At 42.8% G+C, this 24,306-nt stretch overlaps 1 protein-coding gene across 1 annotated transcript in view; it reads right to left on the bottom strand.

Annotated features, from left to right (window-relative positions):
- Positions 1-24,306, bottom strand: part of CNTNAP2 (contactin associated protein 2) — a 2,823,191-nt gene that overhangs the window by 38,474 nt on the left and 2,760,411 nt on the right. The window contains exon 22 of the mRNA XM_075315157.1: positions 5,610-5,837. Within this exon, the coding sequence (XP_075171272.1) occupies positions 5,610-5,837 (228 nt within the window). The remainder of the gene's footprint in view (positions 1-5,609; positions 5,838-24,306) is intronic.

Raw genomic sequence — 24,306 nt, 5'->3', positions numbered from 1 at the left:
AATGATTAGTATGTAGATTCTTGTCATCTTTTTTGCTCCTAAAAATCTAAATTTAAATTTTTATTATTTTGTTAATATTTTGTAAATCAACCTTTGGCTTCCAACATTGCCTGATTCCTTCTGGGTATACTCTTGACCAGATGTAGCACTTTTTCTTCAATTCGACCCACAAATGTTCAATTGGGTCAAGGTATGAGAATTATGGGGGCCAATTCAGCACCTCTACTTCATTGCCATTGAACCATTTCTTCGCCAATCTCGACGTATGTTTTGGGTCGTTGTCCTGCTGAAAACACTATATCATCCTTTTCATACCCATAGTACTCAAGTGTACTAAGTAACTCATCTTGTAGGATACTCACATATAGCTCCGCATTGAGACGACCATCGATCATGGGCAAGTATCCAATGCCATTGGCTGTGAAACACCCCCATATCATCAGGCTTCCTCCACCACACTTAACAGTTCCTTTAATTTCTTGAACTGTTAGCCCATTTTCCCCTTGTTTCTTCAAGATCCATTTGCACCCATCAAAACCTAGTCTATTGACTTTCAACTCATCACTCCAAATCCAGACTTGTGTAATGTGCATCACATGGTGCTTGCACGGACATCTGTGATCTCACTATTACAAAGCATTTGAGCCACCTCCTCTGCCAAGTATTTTGTGCGAAAACTCACAGACCTTGTGATGAACCAACTTGTTGACTGCGATATTTTAGCAGGATGTTCACCTTGTGAGTTTTCAATGGATGGATAGACTTCATTTCATATTCTTCCAAATATTATGGCACTCACATGATGCAGTTTGGCAATTCTCTTGGCTGAGACACTGCTATCGATGAGCTGGATGATGCTGTTTCTCCTTTCTTGGGAAATCTTATTCATGGCTGCTACTCGATTCAAACAAGTGACCTTTTGCTTGGGAATCAACCTAATAACACACTGAGCTATTAGGGAATGTGAGAACAGGTTGTAATTTGTAGTATACAGAAAGAAAAATATTTTTCAAACACCAAGAACAAAAGAGTAACAATGCAGTGACATGACAAGAATCTGCATAACTAATCATATGCTAAATAGTTAAAAGTAAAATTTATGTATGAGATAGCGAAGATGATTGGCTAAAAAATGAAGGTAGTCTCACACTCAAAGATGTAGTGGATGGTGATATATAGAGCCTGTAACTCCACATCCATGTAACTTCCTATATATATATATATATATATATATATATATATATATATATATATATATATATATATATATATATATATATATATATATATATATGTATTAGATATATAGATGTATTCACACATGCACAGTATATCATAAATGTGAGTACACTCCTCACATTTTTGTACATATTTTACTATATATTTTCAAGGGACAACACTGAAGAAGTGAAGATATGACACTGATACAATATAAAGTTGTCAGTTAACAGATTGTATAACTGTAAATCTGTAAATAACCCTCTACATAACTCAAGACACAGCCATTAATGTCTAAATCATTGGCAACAAAGGTGAGAAGATCCCTAAGTGTCAATATTTTGTGTGGCCACCATTTTCAAGCACTGCCTTAACTGTCTTGGGCATGGAGTTCACTAGAGTTCACAGGTTGTCACTGGAATCCTCATCTACTCCTCCATAATGACATCACAGGGATGGTGGATGTTAGAGACCTTGTGCTCCTCACCTTCTGTTTGGGGATGCCCACAGATGCTCAATAGAGTTTAGGTCTGGAGACATGCTTGGCTTTAAGAAAAAAAAAAATAGTTTAAAAGAATTGAGAGTCCTCAGTGGTTGATACCTACTGGCTCCTCAGTGGTTGATACCTACTGGCTAAAATGGTAGAAAGATATATTTTACCTGGCTTTTAGCAAGGCAGTGGTCATTTTAGAGGTGTGTTTGGGGTTGTTATCATGTTGGATTTCTGCCCTGTGGCCCAGTTTCCGAAGGGAGGGGATCATGCTTTGCTTTAGTATGTCACAGTAGATGTTTGCACTCATGGTTCCCTCAATGAACTGTAGCTCCCCACAGCCAACAGCACTCATGCAGCTCTAAACCATGACACTCCCACCACTATGTCTGACTGTATTCAAGACACACTTGTCTTTGTATTCCTCACCTGATCGCCATGACACACGCTTGACACCATCTGAACCAGATACGTTACGTTTAGTCTCATTAGACCACAGGACATGGCTCCAGTAATCCATATCCTTAGTCTCCATGTCTTCAGCAAACTGCAGACTTTCTTGTACCTTGTTTTTAGAAGAGGCATCCTTCTGCCATGCAGCCCAATTTGATGACATGTACACTGTATGGTCTGATTATTGAACATGTTGACCCCCTTTAACCTTTTGCAGCAATGCTGGCAGGACTCATGTCTATCTTGAAAGACAACCTCTGGATATGACGATGAACACGTGCACTCAACATCTTTGGTCAACCATGGCTAGGCCTGTTCTGAGTTTAACCTGTTTTGTTAAACCGCTTTATGGTCTTCGCCACAGTACTGCAGCACAGTTTCAGTGTGTTGGCTATCTACTTATAGCCTAGGCCATCTTTATGTAGAGCAACAATTAAATTCTTTGCCATAAAATATGACCAGTATGAGAGAGTATAACACCAAATTTAATACACCTGCTCCCCAGGCACACCTGAGACCTTGTAACACTAATGCCACCAGGGAAGGAAAATGGGTAATTGGGCAGAATTGTTTCCATTTTCATTTAGGGGTGTACTCTCTTTTGTTGCCAGCGATTTAGACATTAATGGCTGTGTGTTGAGTTATTTAGAGGGCACACCAGATTTACACTGATATACAAGCTGTACACTTACATTGTATCAAAGTATATCTTTAGTGTTGTTCCATGAAAAGATATAATAAAATACTTACAAAAATGTGAGAGGTTTCTGAATCATGTACACTGTGTAGGGAAGAATCAAATCTGGCAATTGGGGCTGCAATATGAGAGTGCTTTTTGATCTTGAGATCATAATAATAATAATAATAATAATAATATTTATTCATTTATATAGTGCTATTAATTCCACAGCGCTTTACATACATTGGCAACACTGTCCCCATTGGGACTCACAATCTAAAGTCCCTATCTGTATCTCTTTGGAGTGTGGGAGGAAACTGAAAAACCTGAAGGAAACCCACGCAAACACGGGGAGAACATGCAAACTCCCTGCAGATGTTGTCCTTGGTGGGATTTGAATCCAGGACCCCAGCGCTGCAAGACTGCAGTGCTAACCACTGAGCCACTGTACACTGCTAACCACTGAGCCACCATGCCACCCTTATATGTAAGCTCAAAAAATCTTCTTTGGTGAAACCAAACAATACACACACAATCAAGAAAAGTTTAAAGAGGTTTTTAAAAGTTAGAAAAAATTGGGCCAAGTTGATGAAATGGAAAAACCTTTAAATACTAATGTAATTCTAAAGAGCAATATAGTTTACAGAGAAAACGAATTTCTTAGAAACCTCAATTGACTAAGATGGCTTGAACATTATGGGGTATCAATAAAATCCTCTCTAATTACATTTCATTCTCTGTGTGACCTCCATTTTATTTCAGCAATCAGTATTTGCTTTTGGCTGTTTAAAGAGGACTTTCCACCAGTTTTAGCCTGTTAAACTGGCTACTTCATGGAATAGCGGCTACCCAGCTGAATAAAACATATTTTTTGTTCTCATCTCCGCTTTGAAGATATAGTTTAGATTCTAATTTCCCCTTCAAGAAAGATTTGTCTCAGGGTAGTTACTTTTCCTTAGCATGACATTGCCCGATCTTAAGCAGGAGGCGCCATGTAGGGGAAACAAAGAACATGCCCCCAGAATAGCTTAGACCTGTCTGTCTCCTGTGAGATGTATTGATACACAGTCTTGCTTTCCTTTATGATCTTTGGACCTACTGTGTAGAGTAGAGCAAAGTACAAACATGTCTTGCACCTTTAGGCTCAAGGCAGTCATTGTGGAGTGAGCAGGGGTAGAGCAGAGCTATGTGTCATTACAAGCAGTTCTGCAGCTTTCATCTCACAGCAGTTAGTGTGGGAGGGTTGGTGAGTACAGCTGAGCTGTGTGTCATTACAGACACCTCTTGCAGCTTTCATCTCCATGCACTGTCAGCTCTACTCTACTCCCCTTCCCCCATGAATTGCTATGAAATGAAAGCTACAGAGGTGTTTGTAATGATGACACATAGCACTTATGTACTCACCCCTCAGTACAAAATTCTCAGTTAAGATTCTGACTAAATGTAAAGAGGACAGGGCCAGAGCTTTATGGGCAAAATAAAATGTAGCACAGATAGCACCATAAGTAAAGCTGAGCATGTTTCTATTCACTGCTGAGCTCAAGACTTAGGCACACTTTCTACACTGCTGATAAAAGGCCTGGTAGATTTAGAGGAAATCTGAGTCCTATTTATTTTATTCACAGAAATCATAAGAAATTGAATATGTTATCTCATGTCAACCTTTCATTTTGTATGATGCACAGAATGGACAATTCATGCTTCCAGAAAGTATTTTTTTTTTGCTATAACATGTTAATGTTGTGATTAATTAAAGGAAATCTGTCAGCAGGATTTTGCCATGTAATCTGAGGACAGTATGAGAAAGGGGCTGAGACACAGATTTCAGGAATGTGTCACTTATTGTCCTTTGATGAGCAGCTCACTGCCAGTTGACAGTGTACACAAAGCTTTGGTGTGGGCTGTGTTAGCTTTCTGATCTCTGCTACATCTAAAAACCCGAACTGTGTCACAGCTGCTGCACCCAGTAAATTAAGTGATACAGTGATGGAATCAGGGTCTCTTTTCCTACATTATGCTGCTCTCAGATAAGAAAGCAAAAATCTGGTGACAGATTCCCTTTAATAAAAAAATAAAAAGAACAGTTGTATTGGTAGACTGCCAAGAAGAACTTATCATACAATGTTTATTCTTGCCAATAAACTATATAAAATATGTTAGCTGTGTTCCCATAGGTGGGAAGGGTTGTGGAGTGTGTATACAGGCTACAGATATACTGTAGTTTAAGAAAAAAATAATACATAAAAGACAATTCTTTATCAGATCACAAGTAACAGAAACTGAATAAACTGCTGCAGAGAAATAAAGTACTAGATGTATCTTATCTATTGCATTAGTTTGTCTTAAGCCATATTTCACTTTGAAAAATACAACATGATTTTACAGAAAAACCCTGTGTCCACATAGCAAACAGATATACAATATTTGACTTTTTTGGAAACATTTCTCAGAGTCCCTTTATGATACCTTTATATAGAAGTTATAGACAATTGTATAAAAAAAAAATCTGCATTTTAAATTATAAAATATAAATTATGCAAACATTTCAAACAAAGGAACCTGAAGCCCTTAGACTCTGATGCAAAATTTGTACCAGTGCCTCATCAGTCATGGGCCATTTATGGTACAGCTCTCATGTGGCCTCTCAGATACCAGAACCCAATTATAATTGGACCCTTTACCCGATCTATTGTTATTTCCCTCTTAAGAAGTTGTATTTTTCAGATCCGATTTATTCTTTAATGGAAAAACAGTAAACAGATGCCGTACCTGAGTTCAGATGCCAGGGATTGTTGTCAGATGCCATTTGAGGGATGGTCAGCGGAGATGCACCACAGTTCGATTCGACAAGGTCTCCCACCACCTGCACCTGGGAGTTGTTTCTCGACCGTAAGGCAAGCTTCAGAGGGGCGATGAGATTGAACTGTACTCTGGATAGGCAGCCGCTGAAGCCTGGAGTGTTGTAGGATTGAATCTCCTGGTCTATACTTCCAGTCTCTGGAGACACAAAGGAAAATTGATGAGTTAGCAAGGCATTGCATTTTAAAGGATATACTGAGAAGCCAAGTGGTCAATCTTGTCAGCCCAACGGAATTGTGTGTAAGCGGCTATATTTTCTGCATTGCGGTGCAGAACATTGAAAAGGGCCTTCGTAAAAGGCTTGTTTGGTAAACATCCAGATGAAAACAGACATGCATTTCAGTGATCAGCACTTGCAATGTCGACTCAGCTCCTTCCAAAAAAGTGACGGAAAGAAAATCTGTCCATGTGTTTAGCATCCTTATGTTGTAGATTTATTCATGTAGTATCAATAATATACTTGCTTTTTAATCCTATCCCTTTATTCTAGTTATTATGCCTAAACAATGAGGATGCTGTGAAAAGCTGCATGCTGATTCTCAATGCTTACAACGAAATTCTGGACAGTGATCTCCAAAGCATGAAGCAGATCAAAGACCTTTGAAAGTGAAAATCTGCAAATGTGGTCGATATCTGGGCCTGTCTCCTCTGAAGCGCGACGCCTTCTGACCTTGCAGAAATCAGTGGTCACCACAGACAGGAACCAGTCTCTCTTCCCAGGTGATATCAGCGAGGGAAAATGTTAGATCATGGCAGATATAGTCGCACCAAAGCCAGGAGAGGTGCAGCAGCTACACGAAAGGTGCAGAACCTCGTACAACTATTTCTTGTGAAGCCTATTGCTGTAAAATATTTTGTGACTTTTAATACTATAACAAAAATATAATGTAAAATGAGTATTTCCAAATATATGAATGAATTGGGAATGACCTTTAAGGAATAATTAAAAAAATAACACCTGTGAAAGTGTTTGAACTGATATGCAAATGAGGCTGAAGGGCTATGGCAGATTTGAAGCCTCAGGCACTCCAACTCTATTCCCCATCTAGCACCACGTTCTATTGCTTGACTGACAGTTCCTTTTCCTGAAATGACATAGCATAGAGGCTGTCTGGCCCTCCAGATCTTTCCCCCCTGCCTGACTGACAGCCTCTATGCTCTGTTAATTTAGGAAAAGGGACTGTTAGTCAAGCAGTAGAAAGTGGTGCTGACTGTGGAATAGAACTGGAGTGATTGGGGTTTCAGATCTTCCATATCGCTTCAACCTCATTTGCATATCAGTTCAAACACTGATTTCTCAGTAATGACTGGCCTACTTCAGCTGGATGTGCATTCAAGGGCATATATCCAGCTGAAATGCATTGCGGCACATAGATCTGTTAGGTCCCTGCACTGCAATACACGCTGCTGGCCGAATAGAGGCCAACAGCTAACATTAGCGAGCCCATGACTGGGGGTGTATGACAGTGACGTTATAAGTCGCCATAGCAGGCATGCCACTGTCAGCTGCTGGTCACGGTGCTGGCTACAAAATAAAAAACTGCATGACATTGGAAAGTGAGAGGAAAGTTTTTTTTTGTTTATGTATTGAAGAAAGAATAAAGACTATATATACACCAGGAAGGGACCCAGAATAAGGACATCTATACCAAGAAGGTGCCCAGGATAAGAACATGTATATACCAGGATGGGGGACATACAAACCAGGATGGGTCCAGGATAAGGATGTATATACCAAGATGGGGAACATACTGTATAGACCAGGAATGGGGCATGTATCCATCCAGGATGGGGGCATACTGTATATACCAGGATGGGGACATATATACAGGATAGCCCCAGGATGAGGAACATATATACCAAGATGGAGACATATATACCAGGGTGGGGGACATATATAGCAGGATAGTCCAAGGATGGGGAACATATATCCCAGGATGGGTCCAGGATGAGGACATATATACCAGGATGGGGAACATATATACCAGGAAGGGGGCATGTATATATCCATGATGGGGACATATATACCAGGATGGGTGACATATATATCAGGATGGGCTACATATATACCATTATGGGAAACAAGCATACTAGGATGGGTGACATATATACCAGGATGAGCCCAGGATGAGGACATATATACCAGGATGAGGACATATATACTAAGATGGGGAACATATTTGCCAGGATGGGGGACATATTTACCAAGATATGACCTAGGATGGAAGACATATATACCAGGATTTGGGACATATTTACTAGAATGGGGAACATATGTATCAGGAGGGGGCCCAACTCATAAGTCTTTATAGGACTAAGAACACTACAAGGGCCCATACATCTGACTAACATGTAGGAGGGGGGGCAGGTTTAAATTTTACATCGGGGCCCTTTGGACTCTAGTTACACCACTGGCAGCTGCCTACACTGCCAACCACTCATCCCACCCCTATTATAATATATCTTACAAGTGCTAAACTAATTGTGTTCACCAAATAGTCTGTTTCCTTCTGTCCTTCTCTCTTTTATTTATCTTCCTCTTTTCTTCCCTCTATTTTATTTCTAATCTCTTTCTCTCTTCATTTGTCTAGAATATTAAAATGTTGGTCAAGGTGGATCTATTTTTAAAGATGTTCAGTGTAATTGTATGTATGCAGCTACCTTCACTGACGATATGTGACCTAGCTTGGATGACACTGACCTTCACGACACACTGAACAGAAGAAGCTTTTAGTATTGGATTTGTACAGTCTGCTTTTATTTTAGGCAAAAGGAAATCAATTTTACAAGACGCATGACGATTTTATAAACAATATCTGCATTTACTGCCTTCTAATGGTAATTCATGAAGCACATTCAGATGACGATGGGTTTTTGAAGAGAAATGCAGGCACATATAAAATATACCGTCTTTTCCTCAATATTGCATAATGATAAGTTAACATGCTTCCGCTAACTTTATTGCTTATGTAAATGAGTCTGCCTGCGATCAGCGCGGCGCTGTAACTACAACGGACAATGGAGGCTTGTTAGAAATAGCTCTGTTACTGTGCAAGGTGCCTTCACTCACTGTTCCCTGCCGTGATATTGATGTGTATAGATAAGCAGAGCTGGAACAGATGGAAAAAAAAAACAGGATTCTAATTCAGTATTAGAAGAGCAAAATAATAAATCTAAAAATACTAATGTAGTTCTGAAAAGAAATCGTGGTGGGAAGATTTCTGGCACAAATTCCAATTTTAATAGAAGAGATAACATATTTGGATTTAAGAACAATGTAGAAATGTTCTGTTCCTTTCTCATGATTTTTGACCTTAATATGTTAAGAGATCTTCATCTAAATGTTAACATAATGTATATGTCTACAGCAAAAAATAGTGTGAGGCAGTACTGGTGCACCGCTGTTTACGGTAGGGACCCCCTTGCATCATCCAATGTGTACCTTGAACCTCTCGACGACAGATTGAGAGTTATTTAATTAGAGGGACAAAAGATATACAGAATTACATATTATTGTCTATTGGGTGACACTGCCCATGTTTTGACAAGTCTACAGAGCCTTTAAAAGTCATAAAACTTCAATTTCAATGTGTGTCATCTTAACATCCTTTAGCAAACATGTCAGACTCATTCATTTCTGTACCGAGCTAAGTAATTGGCTAGCATCGCAGGATGTGACCGCAGAGTCAGCACTCGAAGTTCATGATTGAATCATTGTCGATGCTGGGAACAATGCCAGATAGTGGAAGGTACAAGTCTCAAAGGTCTTTATTAAACATCCTATAAGCTAAGTGGTCACTAAGTGGCCACTAATAAAAGGAGAAATTAGTAATGATCGAGCCTCATAGGAAAAGGATGGGTTGTCCCTTAACTTTTCACACATTCTTCTAAGATTCCAGAACAAAATGTTATAGTATTTTGAAGTGGTTTTAGGCCTCATTCAGATGATTGTACAATATGGAAGTGTACGGTCTAAGTAAAAATGGGGCAATTGAGATAAAGTTTTTTTCACACTTACTAAATGTCCGTGTGAAAAATTTGGAGCATACACAGATGTATTGTAATTATTAATCATGGAAACTGAATTTGTATTTATAAAATTATTAATGTATTAAAACAGGATTCCACAAAGGTACAACATGGATGACAATACGGATGGAAATTGTCAAAGTTCTTCATCTGTCCCTGGCCTTATGCTGTAGAATGATCTAGAAATGTTTTGGTGGGTGCCTAAGTTTAAAAGAGATGTCCTCCTACAGATAATGCTGTAATAAAGGGCTTGCTTAATAACAATTGGAATTACTTTTACTCCACAGAATACATGTGTATTTTTATTTTATAGGCTATATATTTCATGATACCTTAGGCGAGAAACTCGGCAGCACATGGTTAATTAAAGGGGTGGTTCACTTGTTAGCATTACTAGCCACATCGATATAACATTGAGAAACAAGGCTTCTCTCAAATACCTTGCATTGCCAATAGTGCCTGTGAGTGGCGCTATTGCGCTCTGCTCATCCCCATCGCGTGACCCCCTGGCTCCATGACCTCTGATGTCCATTGATATCACATCAACTTCCAGTTGACCTGACATCACCGAGGCCAGACCCAGTCTCCGTGAGTCACTGGGCTGTGGGCGGCATTTTACTGCACATCACAGCCCAGCGTCATAGCGCAGAATCTCGTGCACACTCTCCTTCACTGCAAAGCACCATAAGCAGAAGTCAATTGGAAGTTGACCTGACATCACCGGACATCAGAGGTCATGGAGCCCGGGGGTCATGAGATGGGGATGAGCAGACCACAATAGCGCCACTCAGAGGCACTATTGCCAACAGAAGCCTTGTTTCTCAACATTATATTGATGTGGGCTGGAAAACTAAGTAGTGAACCAACCCTTTAAGATTCCAACCTAACATAATTTTTGTACAAAACTGAAATACTGAATGACAATGAGCAGTAGGTAAAAGAACTATAGGAAGAAAAATGCTATGGTCCCTTCTCTTTCCACTACCAAAATTTGAATCCCATCTATTTGATAGATGTAGGATATTATTTGCTATTGTTCTTAATATACATAGCTTATTTTGTATTATCCCACAAGCTTTGACCTTAGATCATTCTACTTTTATGTATATTCTTCTGTCTGGTTTTGTCCCCCTAATATTTTAACTTCTTGGGGGTCACTGTAACTTCTGACATTGTAGTGGGTTAGGTAGTATTATTGAGGGATTTTTTGAACCATGGATTAAGCTTACACCACCTTTTTATCTTTGTGTGCTTGTCCTGTTTTTGGCATATGTATTGAATACTCTTGTTACTCAGTAAAGTCTATATTGTTTTATCATTTGAGTGTGCACTCTATTTTTTGCATTGTCTTTTTTTTTAGTCCATCTTTGTAACAATTGTGGTGTACCCTCAACCTTATCATGGGGCTGTGCACAGACATCTATGGATTCCTATAGATCTTGCATATTTTAACACTGTCTGGTTTGGACTTTCTAAAACTTCGGATGCATTTATACAAGGCAATTATCACATAGTGTTGCTAGAAACACTCGTTACTGTATAGTTAGCCAGTGTAAACATGCTGCCAATGTGCTGCCCTAGCAGCAGATCGAACCGCTCGGATCCGGGATAGTGTCAGTTTGTGGCTCGAGGGTCTCCGGACCCAGGGGGCTTAGGGGCCACACTCTAAAGTAAAAGGGGATATTTACAGGGGAGTTATAGTTTGCGACGCCACCAGTGTTGTGCGATAACTGGGAGTACCGCCGCTGTCATTGGAAGTACCCGGGCTGATGGAATGGGGCAGCAAGGTGTTGCTACCCTCCACGGGTAGGGGACCCTGAATGATGATATGTGACGCCCTGGCAAAACCAGGTAGTCACAAATAGGCCCCCGCATAACATCTTCCCTCACTAGGCAACACACAGCCAACCTAGAAACCTTAGTCACCCCCCCTTAGGGAAAGACAGACACACCAGTGGGCATGACCAGGCGGTTGAACACGCCCAACCAGGGGTCTAGGCAGCCCGGGGCGGGAAAACATGCAGTTTTAGTTTGGGGTTCAGTTTGGAGAGGAGTGTGGGCTGGAGCTAAGTGTAGCTCCAACAGGTGAAGTTCAAGTTGAACGGTATCAGGGTAGGAGCCCTGGTGCCTTGGCTAGAAGGCAGACGGTGGTCTTTGTCAGCAGGAGATGGGAAGACGGCTCGGCAGAACCGAGGTGGACCAGGACAGGATTGTAGCCCGCCGGTATCGACACGGGGAACTGACCCGGTAACTGTAGCACTAAGTGGGCTACTCGGACCCTGGAGCCAGAACCGGAAACAAGCGGACTGGTTAATTCACCGATTGAGGCCAGGACTAGAGGTTCTGTCCTACCCAAAGTCCCTCATAGAAGACAACAGCCCACCGATAGGGATAAGAGGTCACCGCCAGGGCCCATAGATCCCACGGGCCAGTGTCTGCGGGCACGGTTCCTCACTCCACATCCAGCCGGGAGCGGACTCCTGGATTTCAGACTAGGAAAGTCCACCTTACACAAAACAGTGCAGAGGAAAAGGATAGAGACCACCAGCCGAGTGGGGACCCGAATGCAACCGGCCGCGGCAGCGGCCACCAGCACCTTGGTTTACCAGAGACTTGTGTGGTTTATTAACTGTGAGTAAACAAACACTCCCTGCGGTCGCTATACTCTGCACCAGAGCCACTGGGTCCCGGGGCAACCATCCCTACCCACGGAGGGGTTAACATACAGCTGCCATTACATCTCCCCCGGGTGCCCCATCACAGCAGCGGTGGTGTCCTAACTCACCACACACGATGGGTGGCGTCACGAAGTTAATACGGCCTAGCCCGTACATCTACGTCCCCCCATTTATTAAGCGTGACTGCGAGACCCCCGGGTCCGGAGACCTTCGAGCCACTACCCCAGCAGGTCCAGATCCGAGCAGCGCCGGCTGCTGGCATGGGGGCGGCACAGATACGGGGTGCCGTGACGGGGAGATCACTCATGTACTCACTCAGCCAGTAAGCAGACGCTGACAACCGGGTAAACCAAGTCTCTGGGTGCTGTTGCCGTTCAAGGGGAGCTCATCCGGGTCCTGTCCCCTTAAGTGCTGCCTGATGGTTCGTGACCTGCCTCCTGGCACAAAGCTTAAATTCACCGTAGTGGCCCAGTAGTCTGGAACTTGCCGGGCCCCGCTCCCCAGTATGGCTAAGGGTGGGAGCCTGCTCTCAGGGCTCACGCTTGGGATTTTAGTGGGCTGCTTATATGGAAGGCCCTATCCCCCTCGTTGCGCTAGTGCCCCGACTCTGGAGCTAGTGGGAACAGTCCATGAAGGCTCCGTTCTCCGCAGGTTAATTGCCGGGTTGCCTGAAGCTTCTCCCCGACCTAGGGTCCGTGTACCCCGCCGTGTTTTCGACCCGGACCGGTGATAGGATCAGGCTGCTGACCGTTCTCTTTAACAGGTCCAAGCACCTTGTCTCCATCCCCTGCGACCGGGGGTCTGACTCCTCTAGGACCAGACCATCGTCTGCCACCGCTCCCTTCCTCCTCCACTTTTCTACTCCACTACACGACTCCTACTCTTCTCCACTCTGACACTCCTCACCTCCCCTTCCTGACTCTAGGTGGGCGACCCTATTCCGCTTAAGCCGCTTACTGGTGTGTCTGGTGGGTGTGGTGCAGGGTGTTCCTAGGATTTCATTTGCTGTTGGAGGCAGCACTGTAAGATGGGGACCCAGAACCATGAGGGATTTGAATACTGCACTAAAGAGAAAGAGCGTGCAGTACCCTGTGACGACCTGATAGTCCAGGGGCATCACACCAATCACTCGATAAAGAAGAAAAATGCTCATTCGTCAAATGAAATTAATTTTAAGCTATCTTAAAAATCATTGTTCATCGGCAGCACACGATCTATGTGTAAACAGGACATGTGCTGCTGAGAATAAGGAATGTGCACAGAATGATCTATTACTGATTGTTCCATGCACATGCGAATTGTGATCAGCCTGTCTAAACAAGCCATTATATGTCTCTAATTAGCAAACATGTAACCGATTCGCAGACCAGTGCAATCCAATAAAAAAAATAAGGATTGCACTTGGACTAATGTTATTCAAGGCAGTGCAGATCTGTTTCTCAGCTGTATTCTGCATGATAAAAAAAATTGCAGTGTATGAAAAAACAGTAAAAGATTAATAGGTGTAAAAAAAAAAATGGACTGTGCACGGATGACTAGTGAGAAAAAAATTGTACCACTTTTCTGGATGAGAATCAGAGCGATCCCAGCCTAACCCCTGGCATCTGATTCAGGCGGGCTTTGCACGCTGCGACATCGGTAACAATGTGTTACCGATGCTGCAGCGATAGTCCCGCCCCCGTCGCACGTGCAATATCTAGTGAAAGCTGCCGTAGCGATTATTATCGCTACGGCAGTTTCACACGCACATACCTGCCGTGCGACGTCCCTCTGGCCGGCGACCCGCCTCCTTCCTAAGGGGGCGGGTCGTGCGGCGTCACAGCGACGTCACACGGCAGGCAGCCAATTGAAGTGGAGGGGCAGAGATGAGCAGGATGTAAACATCCCGCCCACCTCCGTCCTTCTCATTGCAGCCGGCGGCAGGTAAGGTGAAGTTCCTTGCTCCTGCGGCTTCACACACAGCGATGTGTGCTGCCGCAGGAGCGAGGAACAACATCGCACCTGTCGCTGCACCGGCATTATGGAAATGTCGGAGGCTGCAGCGATGATACGATAACGACGCTTTTGCGCTCGTTCATCGTATCAAAAAGGTTTTACACGTTGCGATATCGACTGCGACGCCGGATGTGCGTCACTTTTAATTTGACCCCATCGACATCGCACGTGCAATGTCGCAACGTGCAAAGCCGCCCTTAGTCTGCCTGAACCATGGGCAGCAGGAATCGGAGACCAGGCCTGTTATTGTGGGCATGAAACACACTGCAGCCTTTCAGAGAAAACATACTTCAAACATACTTTGAAAAAGCAGTCCGATTAGGATGCTCAGTCTATTATCTCTCTGTCTTACTTACCTTGACTGACAGGTCTTTCCCTATACATGTTGTCAGACTAGGGGAGCAAAGGGGGTGAAACTTCAGGGAAGTTGCCTCCTGGACTAATCATCTTAGTCACATTGTCCCAAAGTAGTACTTCAGAGTGAAACATTGCAATAATGCAGCTGGTCTACGATTCATGCTGCCTGAGGTTTGGCCAGGTTGAATCATCTTGTCTTCTTGGGTTTTAAAATGTACCAGTTATGGTTTGAGATAAGGAGAACCTATCAGCTCCCCAACCCCTCAGACACTGTCACTATAACTTTATATAAGTCTATTCCTGGATTAGAAGAAGATCCTTTATGTGCCATACACTCATTTTTAAGTCTGAAAAATTAAGTTATAAATATGGCTTGCAGAAAGCTAATTGGCCAGGACTAGTCTAGCAGAGCTTTGATCCCCCCAGACTAGTCCAGCCTCGGATTTTGTAATCAGGCTTAATTAAAATCCACCACACAGACAATATCACCATCAGGGTTCTTCAACTCTTGTACATGAGCATGGCTTTTTGCCTTCTTGGTCATGTGCAATAAAATGGTACAGTGCTCTTACCCAGAGGGGCATTAGTGGCATGGATCCTGCTTCTCTGCTGGCTGCATAATGGGATAAAGTCACTAATACGTACATTGGTATGGCATGATTAGTGGGCATGGGAAATCAAACAGACGTGCAGAATAGTGCCATTTAATTCGCATTCCAAATTTAGAACTTGATTTTGTCAACTTAAGGGCACTCTCTAGATTGTGAGCCCCAATGGGGATAGTGTTGCCAATGTATGTAAAGCGCTGTGGAATTAATAGTGCTATATAAATGAATAAAATTATTAATTATTAAATTACTTTACACGCTACAATATATCTTACGATGTGTCGGCGGGGTCACGTCGTAAGTGACGCACATCCAGCATCGTAAGTTACATTGTAGCATGTGACATCTACGTGCGATTGTGATTGAACGGTAAAACATTCATCGCATGCACGTCGTTCATTTCCTAAAAAATGAATGTCAGGTTGTTCATCGTACCCGGGGTAGCACACATCGCAGTGTATGACACCCCGGGAACGATGAACATATCTTACCTGCGTCCTGCGGCTCCTGCCGGCAATGCGGAAGGAAGGAGGTGGGCGGAATGTTTACGTCCCGCTCATCTCCGCCCCTCCGCTTCTATTGGCCGGCTGCCGCGTGACGTCGATGTGACGCCGAACGTCCCTCCCACTCCAGGAAGTGGATGTTCGACGTCCACATCGAGGTCGTGTGGACGGGTAAGTACGTGTGATGGGGGTTACTCGTTTGTGCGACACGTTCAACAAATTGAACATGCCACACATACGATGGGGGCGGTTATGATCACATACGATATCGTATGCTAAATCGTAACATGTAAAGCAGGCTTTAGAAATAATTGCATTTTACATAAAGGACCTTCTTATGAGCCAGGAAACGGTTACATAAAGTTATAAGGCCAGTTTAGGAGGGGTCAAGGAGCTGACAGGTTACCTTTAAAAAACTACATTTGGTTCAAGTCTCTTGTCTCTGGCGCTGTGCATCCCCCACCAATTCTGCTGTATTTTTGTGCACACTCCTTTGATGTCCAGAGTGACAACATATCAGATCACCGTGATAGGCAATCAATAGCCACAGCATCGATCTTACCAAGGTTTGCTATTTTCTTCCCTAAATGGATACAGGGGCATGATTAAGTTATCAAAGTACTAAAGTAATAAAATCGCACATCCCTCAATAGCAACTTGCGCTTTTAAAAGTAAATTATTTTAAGTATAAATAGCAAGAAAATAAAATAATGAGGATACAGTAGATTTGGCGTAAGACTTGCTATTATTACCTAAGAAAGACAGAGCCTTATTTCTTGCTTTAATTTTATGGGTTTTATTATATTTCACCACCCAGCAGCTCATCATGCACAAAGGTAACTTGCAGCGGTGTTTTTCATTAGTCCCTGTAGGTTATGATAATGGTGTGCTCCTCAAAATTACTTATTTAAAGTCGACAGATAGTAATGAAGGGGAACAGAATGCTGCAATAGGGACATAACATAGATTTCCCATCAGATACAATGTGTGCGCAGAATTACACAGCCAACCTACCTGCAGCCTAAGTAATGCGAATACTTATGAACCCCTTCCATATGATGGGTTAATGCATGGCAATGGGAACAGGAGAACGGATTTGTTACATTCACACAAAAAACCCTTTTGCAGCGAACGCCTCAATGAGGGGCCCGCCACCATGTGCTTCAAGAATCTAACGGAAACACCAAATCTATCTCATTGTTTCTATTCTCCTTATGGATAAACGGAAATAGAAAAAAGTAAATAATTTGCAGGTTTACACAAAACGTAACTATATGAAAAGGTAACATTACACAAGGGGTTAATATGTGAAATAAGGGGCCGGCTGGAGATTTCTTCCACTTTAAATGTGACAGATACTAAGCCTCATATCAGATTCCCTTGAGGGTGTGATAGCCTATTAATATTCACCATCACTGCTATGTATGCATCATATATGTATATATATATATATATATATATATATACATATATATACATATATATATATATATATATATATATATATATATATCTCAACCCGATAAGGCATATATATGTATATCAACCCGATAAGGCTATCCTTTAGTCATAAAATATTCATGCTCCGTTTACTGACACTATACCCAGCCATACAATGAAGAAATGGAGAAGAAAGCGGTGTCTCACACACATTTAGGCATTACAATGTGCTCTTACCTCCTCAGTGCTGATGGGTGTGAGGTGCTGGGCTGAGTGTGCAGAGCGTCTGCAGCATCCTCAGTCTGCATTCACCGCTGGCATCCTGACTCTGAGCCGCACAGCCTAGTCATGTGGGGAGATGCAGGTGAAAGGCTGTGTGCAAAACAATGCCTGGAGTCTAGGGACCAGATACAGGCTGGACTAGCTGACTGATGCTGTGGCACAAAACAGACACTGGATTTTGCTTTAGGAAATCAGGTTTAGAAAATAGAAGAGTCCACATGCTTTGAAAAAATTGTTTAGTGACATGACATGATATTATTATAAGTGTATACCTAAATACATAATATTTTATATAAGTTTAATAGGCTAGCTTTGTGAAAGCAAATTATTACCTATCCAGAAGACAGGTGATTGATTATTAATGAGTAAGCACTACCATGCTCAGGTGCTCAGTACTTGTACCGAGTAGTGATGAGTGAGCACTACCATGCTTGGGAGCTCGGTACTCAGAACGAGTAGTGATGAGCGAGCACTACCATGCTAGGTTCTCCTAACGAGTAGTGGTAAGCAAGCACTACCATGTTCGGGTGCTGGATACTCATAATGAGTAGTGATGAGCGAGCACTACCATGTCCGGGTGCCCGATACTCATATCGAGTAGTAATGATCAAGCACTACAAGGCTTAGGTGCTCAGTACTTATCTTGAGTAGTGATCAGTGAGCACTACCATGTTCGGGTGCTGGGTACTCATAACGAGTAGTGATAAGCGAGCACTACCATGCTCAAGTGCTGGGTACTCTTAACGAGTAGTGATGAGCAAGCACTACCATGCTCGGGTGCTTAGTACTCGTAACGAGTAGTGATGAGTGAGCACTGCCTTGCTCGGGTGCCGAGTACTAGTAATTAGGAATGATGAGTGAGCACTACCATGCTCAGGTGCTGGGTACCCATAACAAGTAGTGATAAGCGAGCACTACCATACTCGGGTGCTGGCTACTCATAACGAGTAGTGATGAGCGAGCACTACCATGTCCGGGTGCCTGATACTCGTAACGAGTAGTAATGATCGAGCACTACAATGCTTAGGTGCTTGGTACTCATCACAAGTAGGGATGAGCGAGCACTTTCATACTTAGGTGCTGGGTACTTGTGACGATTAGTGATGAGCAAGCACTACCATGTTCAGGTGCTAGGTACTTGTAACCAGTAGTGATGACCAAGCACTACCATGCTCAGGTGCTAGGTACTCGTAACCAGTAGTGATGACCAAGCACTACCATGCTCAGGTGCTAGGTACTCGTAACGAGTAGTGATGAGCGAGCACTATCATGCTAGGTACTTGTAATGACAAAGCAAGAAGGAAATGCGATCAGACAGTCCTAAATTATAAAAGTTTTTTTATTTTATTATGAATAGAAAGTGATATGATAATAGGGATACAATAAAACTAGTGGTGAAAAAAGGCTGCAAGCCCACCAATCATAAACATCAACATATGCTGTTACCACCCCAAGTTTGTAACAATTATAAATATAAATATAATAACAGATGCTGACCAACTCATTAATAAAATATAACAATCAAGGGGTGAAGCAATTAATACCATGTGTATTGCGTTATCACCTCTAACATAGTTGGTATTCAAGATAACCAAGAATTATATTGTATGGTTAGCATAGCAAACTGCAAGATGTTAGAAAAGCTGTGCAGCACAATATAAGAATTAGTTGTTAACAAGATTAATACTAATTGCTAGCACATGAAACAAAAATCAGGAATACCCATGGGGATAGTCACCTGAATGGATGTTAGAGAGGACAACAAGAAGTAGCGGGGAAGCAGACAGCAACCCGACGGCCGTTTCGGAGACCTTCGTTAGGGACGGTCTCCCACTGAGCACTACCATGCTCAGGAGCTAGGTACTTGTAACGAGTAGTGATGAGCGAGCACTACCATGCTAGGTACAGTACAGACCAAAAGTTTGGACACAGCTTTTCATTCAAAGAGTTTCCATTATTTTCATGATAATTGTAGATTCATATTGAAGGCATCAAAACTATGAACCAACACATGTGGAATGAAATACTTAACAAAAAAGTGTGAAACAACTGAAAATATGTCTTATATTCTAGGGTCTTCAAAGTAGCCACCTTTTGCTTTGGTTACTGCTCTGCACACTCTTGGCATTCTCTTGATTAGCTTCAAGAGGTAGTCACCGGAAATGGTATTCACTTCACAGGTGTGCCCTTTCAGGTTTAATAAGTGGGATTTCTTGCCTTATAAATAGGGTTGGGACCATCAGTTGTGTTGTGCAGAAGTCTGGTGGATACACAGCTGATAGTCCTACTGAATAGACTGTTAGAATTTGTATTATGGCAAGAAAAAAGCAGGTAAGTAAAGAAAAATGAGTGGCCATCATTACTTTAAGAAATGAAGGCCAGTCAGTCCGAAAAATTGGGAAAACTTTGAAAGTGTCCCCAAGTTCAGTGGCAAAAACTATCGAACGCTACAAAGAAACTGGCTCACATGAGGACCACCCCGGGAAAGAAAGACCAAGAGTCACCTCTGCTGCGGAGGTTAAGTTTATCTGAGTCACCAGCCTCAGAAATCGCAAGTTAACAGCAGCTCAGATTAGAGACCAGATCAATGCCACACACAGTTCTAGCAGCAGACACATCTTTAGAACAACTGTTAAGAGGAGACTTTATGCAGCAGGCCTTCATGGTAAAATAGCTGCTAGGAAACCACTGCTAAGGACAGGCAACAAGCAGAAGAGACTTATTTGGGCTAAAGAACACAAGGAATGGAGATTAGACCAGTGGAAATCTGTGCTTTGGTCTGATGAGTCCAAATTTGAGATCTTTGGATCCAACCACCGTGTCTTTGTGCGACGCAGAAAAGGTGAACGGATGGACTCTACATGCCTAGTTCCCACCGTGAAGCATGGAGGAGGAGGTGTGATGGTGTGGGGGTGCTTTGCTCCTAACACTGTTGGGGATTTATTCAAAATTGAAGGCATACTCAACCAGCATGGCTACCACAGCATCTTGCAGCGGCAGTTGGACCATCATTTACTTTTCAACAGGACAATGACCCCAAACACACCTCCAGGCTGTGTAAGGGCTATTTGACTAAGAAGGAGAGTGATGGGGTGCTACGCCAGATGACCTGGCCTACACAGTCACCAAACCTGAACCCAATCAAGATGGTTTGGGGTGAGCTGGACCGAAGAGTGAAGGCAAAAGGGCCAACAAGTGCTAAGCATCTCTGGGAACTCCTTCAAGAGTGTTGGAAGACCAGGTCCAGTGACTACCTCTTGAAGCTCATTAAGAGAATGCCAAGAGTGTACAAAGTAGTAATCAAAGCAAAAGGTGGCTACTTTGAAGAACCTAGAATATAAGACATATTTTCAGTTGTTTCACACTTTTTTGTTAAGTATTTCATTCCACATGTGTTAATTCATAGTTTTGATGCCTTCAATGTGAATCTACAATTTTCAGAGTCATGAAAATAAAGAAAACTCTTTGAATGAGAAAGTGTGTTCAAACTTTTGGTCTGTACTGTACTTGTAGCGAGTAGTGATGAGCAAGCATTACTATGCTCATGTGCTCGTTACTCATAACGAGTAGTCATGAGCGAGCACTGCCATGCACGGGTGCCCGAGACTCGTAAAGAGTAGTAATGAATGAGCAGTACAATCCTTACGTGCTTGATACTCGTCTCCACTAGTGATGAGTGAGCACTACCAAGCTCAGGTGCTGGGTACTCGTAACTATTAGTGATTAGCGAGCACTGCTATGCTCAGGTGCTGGGTACTCGTAATGAGTAGTGATGAGGGAGCACTACAATGCTCGGTACTTGTAATGAGTAGTGATGAGCGAGCACTACCATGCTTGGGTGCTTGGTACTCGTAATGAGTAGTGATGAGCGAGCATTGCTTTGCTCAGGTGCTGGGTACTCTTAATGAGTATTGACGAGCAAGCACTATCATGCTTGGTACTCGTCATGAGTAGTGATGAATGAGCACTTCCATGCTCGGGTGCTCAGTACTCGTAACAAGTAGTGATGAGCAAGCACTGCCATACTTGGATGCCTGATACTTCTAACAAGTAGTCATGAGTGAGCAGTACCATGTTGGTGTGCTTTGTACTTGTAACGAGTAGTGATGAGCGAGCACTACCATGCTCTGGTGCCTGATGCTCGTAATGAATAGTGATGAGTGAGCACTACCATGCTCGGGTGCTGAGTACTTGTAACGTGTAGTGATAAGCGAGCACTACAATGCTTAGGTGCTCGATACTCGTAACGAGTAGTGATGAGCGAGCACTACCATGCTCGCGTGCGCGATACTCGTAACAAGTAGCGATGAGCACTACCATGCTCGGGTGACCAATACTCGTAACGAGTAATGAAGAGTGAGCACTACTAGGCTTAGGTGCTCAGTACTCGTCACCAGTAATGATGAGCGAGCACTACCATGCTTGGGAGCTCGATACTTGTAATGAGCATTTGGACACTCAGACCTGCTCGACTCATGTAAAATGCTCGAGTTCCCCTTTGACTTCCATTATACTCGGGTACCTGAGTCACGCCCATGCATCCAACTGCTGTTAGGAGTACCGTGCACCCGAGCATGGTAGTGCTCACTCATCACTATTGTTGACCACTTGGACTAGCACAGATTGGCAAAATGGGGAACTTTTCTCTCCATTACATTAGGTTCACATGACAGTATAAAAAAATTGGTGTTCCATCCATAAAATGTTTTTTTTGTGTGTTTATGTAATGCCCATATACAATCTGTTTTTGAGAACAGTAGCTATTAACAATTTACAAGACCCTTTACAGTGCCCTATGTTACAGAATTGAAATGTATCTGTGAAAACGGATGGTGTACTGTGGCTTCGTATGGATCCGAACTTGCATACCCATAGACTTGAATGGGCAAGCCTCATTTGAGTTACTGAAGAAATTAGTGCATGCTGCAATTTTATTTTTCACATAGATATTCGGTTAGTGAAAAAAACCCACTCATCCGCAAAGCCTAAATGAATAACATTGGTCCAAGTGCTGTACTTTTTTTTTACGGTCATGTGAATAAGGCCTAAAGGGGGCTTTACACAGTAGCGATATCGCTAGCAATTTGTAGCGATAATGAGCGTGTAAGTACCCGCCCCCTTCGCGCATGCGATTGTTTGTGATCGCTGCCATAGCGAACATTATCGCTACGGCAGCGTTACACATACTTACCTGGTCGGCTGGCGTCGCTGTGACTGCCGAACAATCCCTCCTTCAAGGGGGAGGGACGTTCGGCATCACAGCGATGTCACCGCAACGTCACTAAGCGGCCGACCAATCAAAGGGGAGGGGCGGAGATGAGCGGGACGTAACATCCCGCCCACCTCCTTCCTTCCGCATTGGGGCCGGCGGTAGGTAAGGAGACGTTCCTCGCTCCTGCGGTGTCACACATAGCGATGTGTGCTGCTGCATGAGCGATGAACCACCTGGATAAACAACCCTTACCGATTTTTGGTTTTGGGATGACCTCTCCATGGTGAATGATTTTCACCATTCTTGAGGTCGCTTAAGGTCGCTGGTCAGTGTCACACGCTGCGATATCGTTAATGACGCCGGATGTGCGTCACTAACAACTTGACCCCGACGACCAAACATTAACAATATCGTAGCGTGTAACGCCCCCTTTAGACTAGAGCAGCAGTTTGCATCCTTTACAACTGCTCCATTAATTTAATATGGAGCTTCTGAGAAATGCGCTAGCTTTTGCTTCCAGTACCTCCATAGAAAATTAATGGGGTGGCAGTCAGGTGTCCATCCCGCCACTCCATTTTTAACAAAGATAAAAGTTTTCCTTCAAGGATAAAATTTCCCAGATCTACTGACCGAGGCAGATCTGAATGGTTAGACACCCACCGATCAGCAGGTTATCACCTAATCTTTGTGTCTGCACCTTATTTTCACCAAACATCTCCTTTAAGTTGTGTGTTGAGCACAACTCTTTGTATACAACTGAATACAGAAAAGCATTTTGAGAACACATACATTTCTATAATATAAACCCTTATTAATTAGATTAGTTTAGCCTTTAGATGGATATATCAGTATGCCCTCTGGATCTAAGTTATACTGTATGCTAGAACAGTGGGTATTGAACTGCTGGGACTTTCACTGATCTCTAGACATATAACCCTAACACTGGCACAGAGGAGTTTGCAGTTTAGGCTCATAATTTTAAGTGGAATTATATAAACAATGAGTGCAGCTCAAATGTCTGATCATCTTGAGTATTAAAAAACTCCCTGTGGGTAAAAGAAAAACACTAATTAATTTAAAAAACAAAGAAAATTCAACCTTTCTGTTCTTAGGGTACATCGCTGAATAGTGATTTATTATTGGGTTAAAGGGGAGTGGCAATCACAATCACAGAGGGTGTGAACGGTAACAAGGCCTGTCCAAAAGGGACGGCAGCATCTACAATATTTCATCTGGATGTGCGTCCAAAGGGCCCAGGATGGAGGATATTAGAACAGGAATGGCCCAGGAATGGAGAACATTATGTAAAATCTCTACTTTGCAGTCCAATTTACATTTCTTCAGAGTCTTCTTAAGGTTGTGTACTTTTACCCCTTACTCCCAGATGCTGCTAATCAAGGCTCAGCAGGTGATATAGCGGTCCATCAGTCTCAGATGCTGCTGACCTGTCATTTGCAGCATCTGGGAGAGTGGCGTTAAAATTTACACTATCCAGAGACAACT

This window comes from Anomaloglossus baeobatrachus, chromosome 6 (genome assembly GCF_048569485.1).
Source record: "Anomaloglossus baeobatrachus isolate aAnoBae1 chromosome 6, aAnoBae1.hap1, whole genome shotgun sequence".
Taxonomy (NCBI): Eukaryota; Metazoa; Chordata; class Amphibia; order Anura; family Aromobatidae; genus Anomaloglossus; species Anomaloglossus baeobatrachus.
Note: the sequence above shows the minus strand (reverse complement) of the source record. Positions and strands in the feature narration are given on the sequence as shown.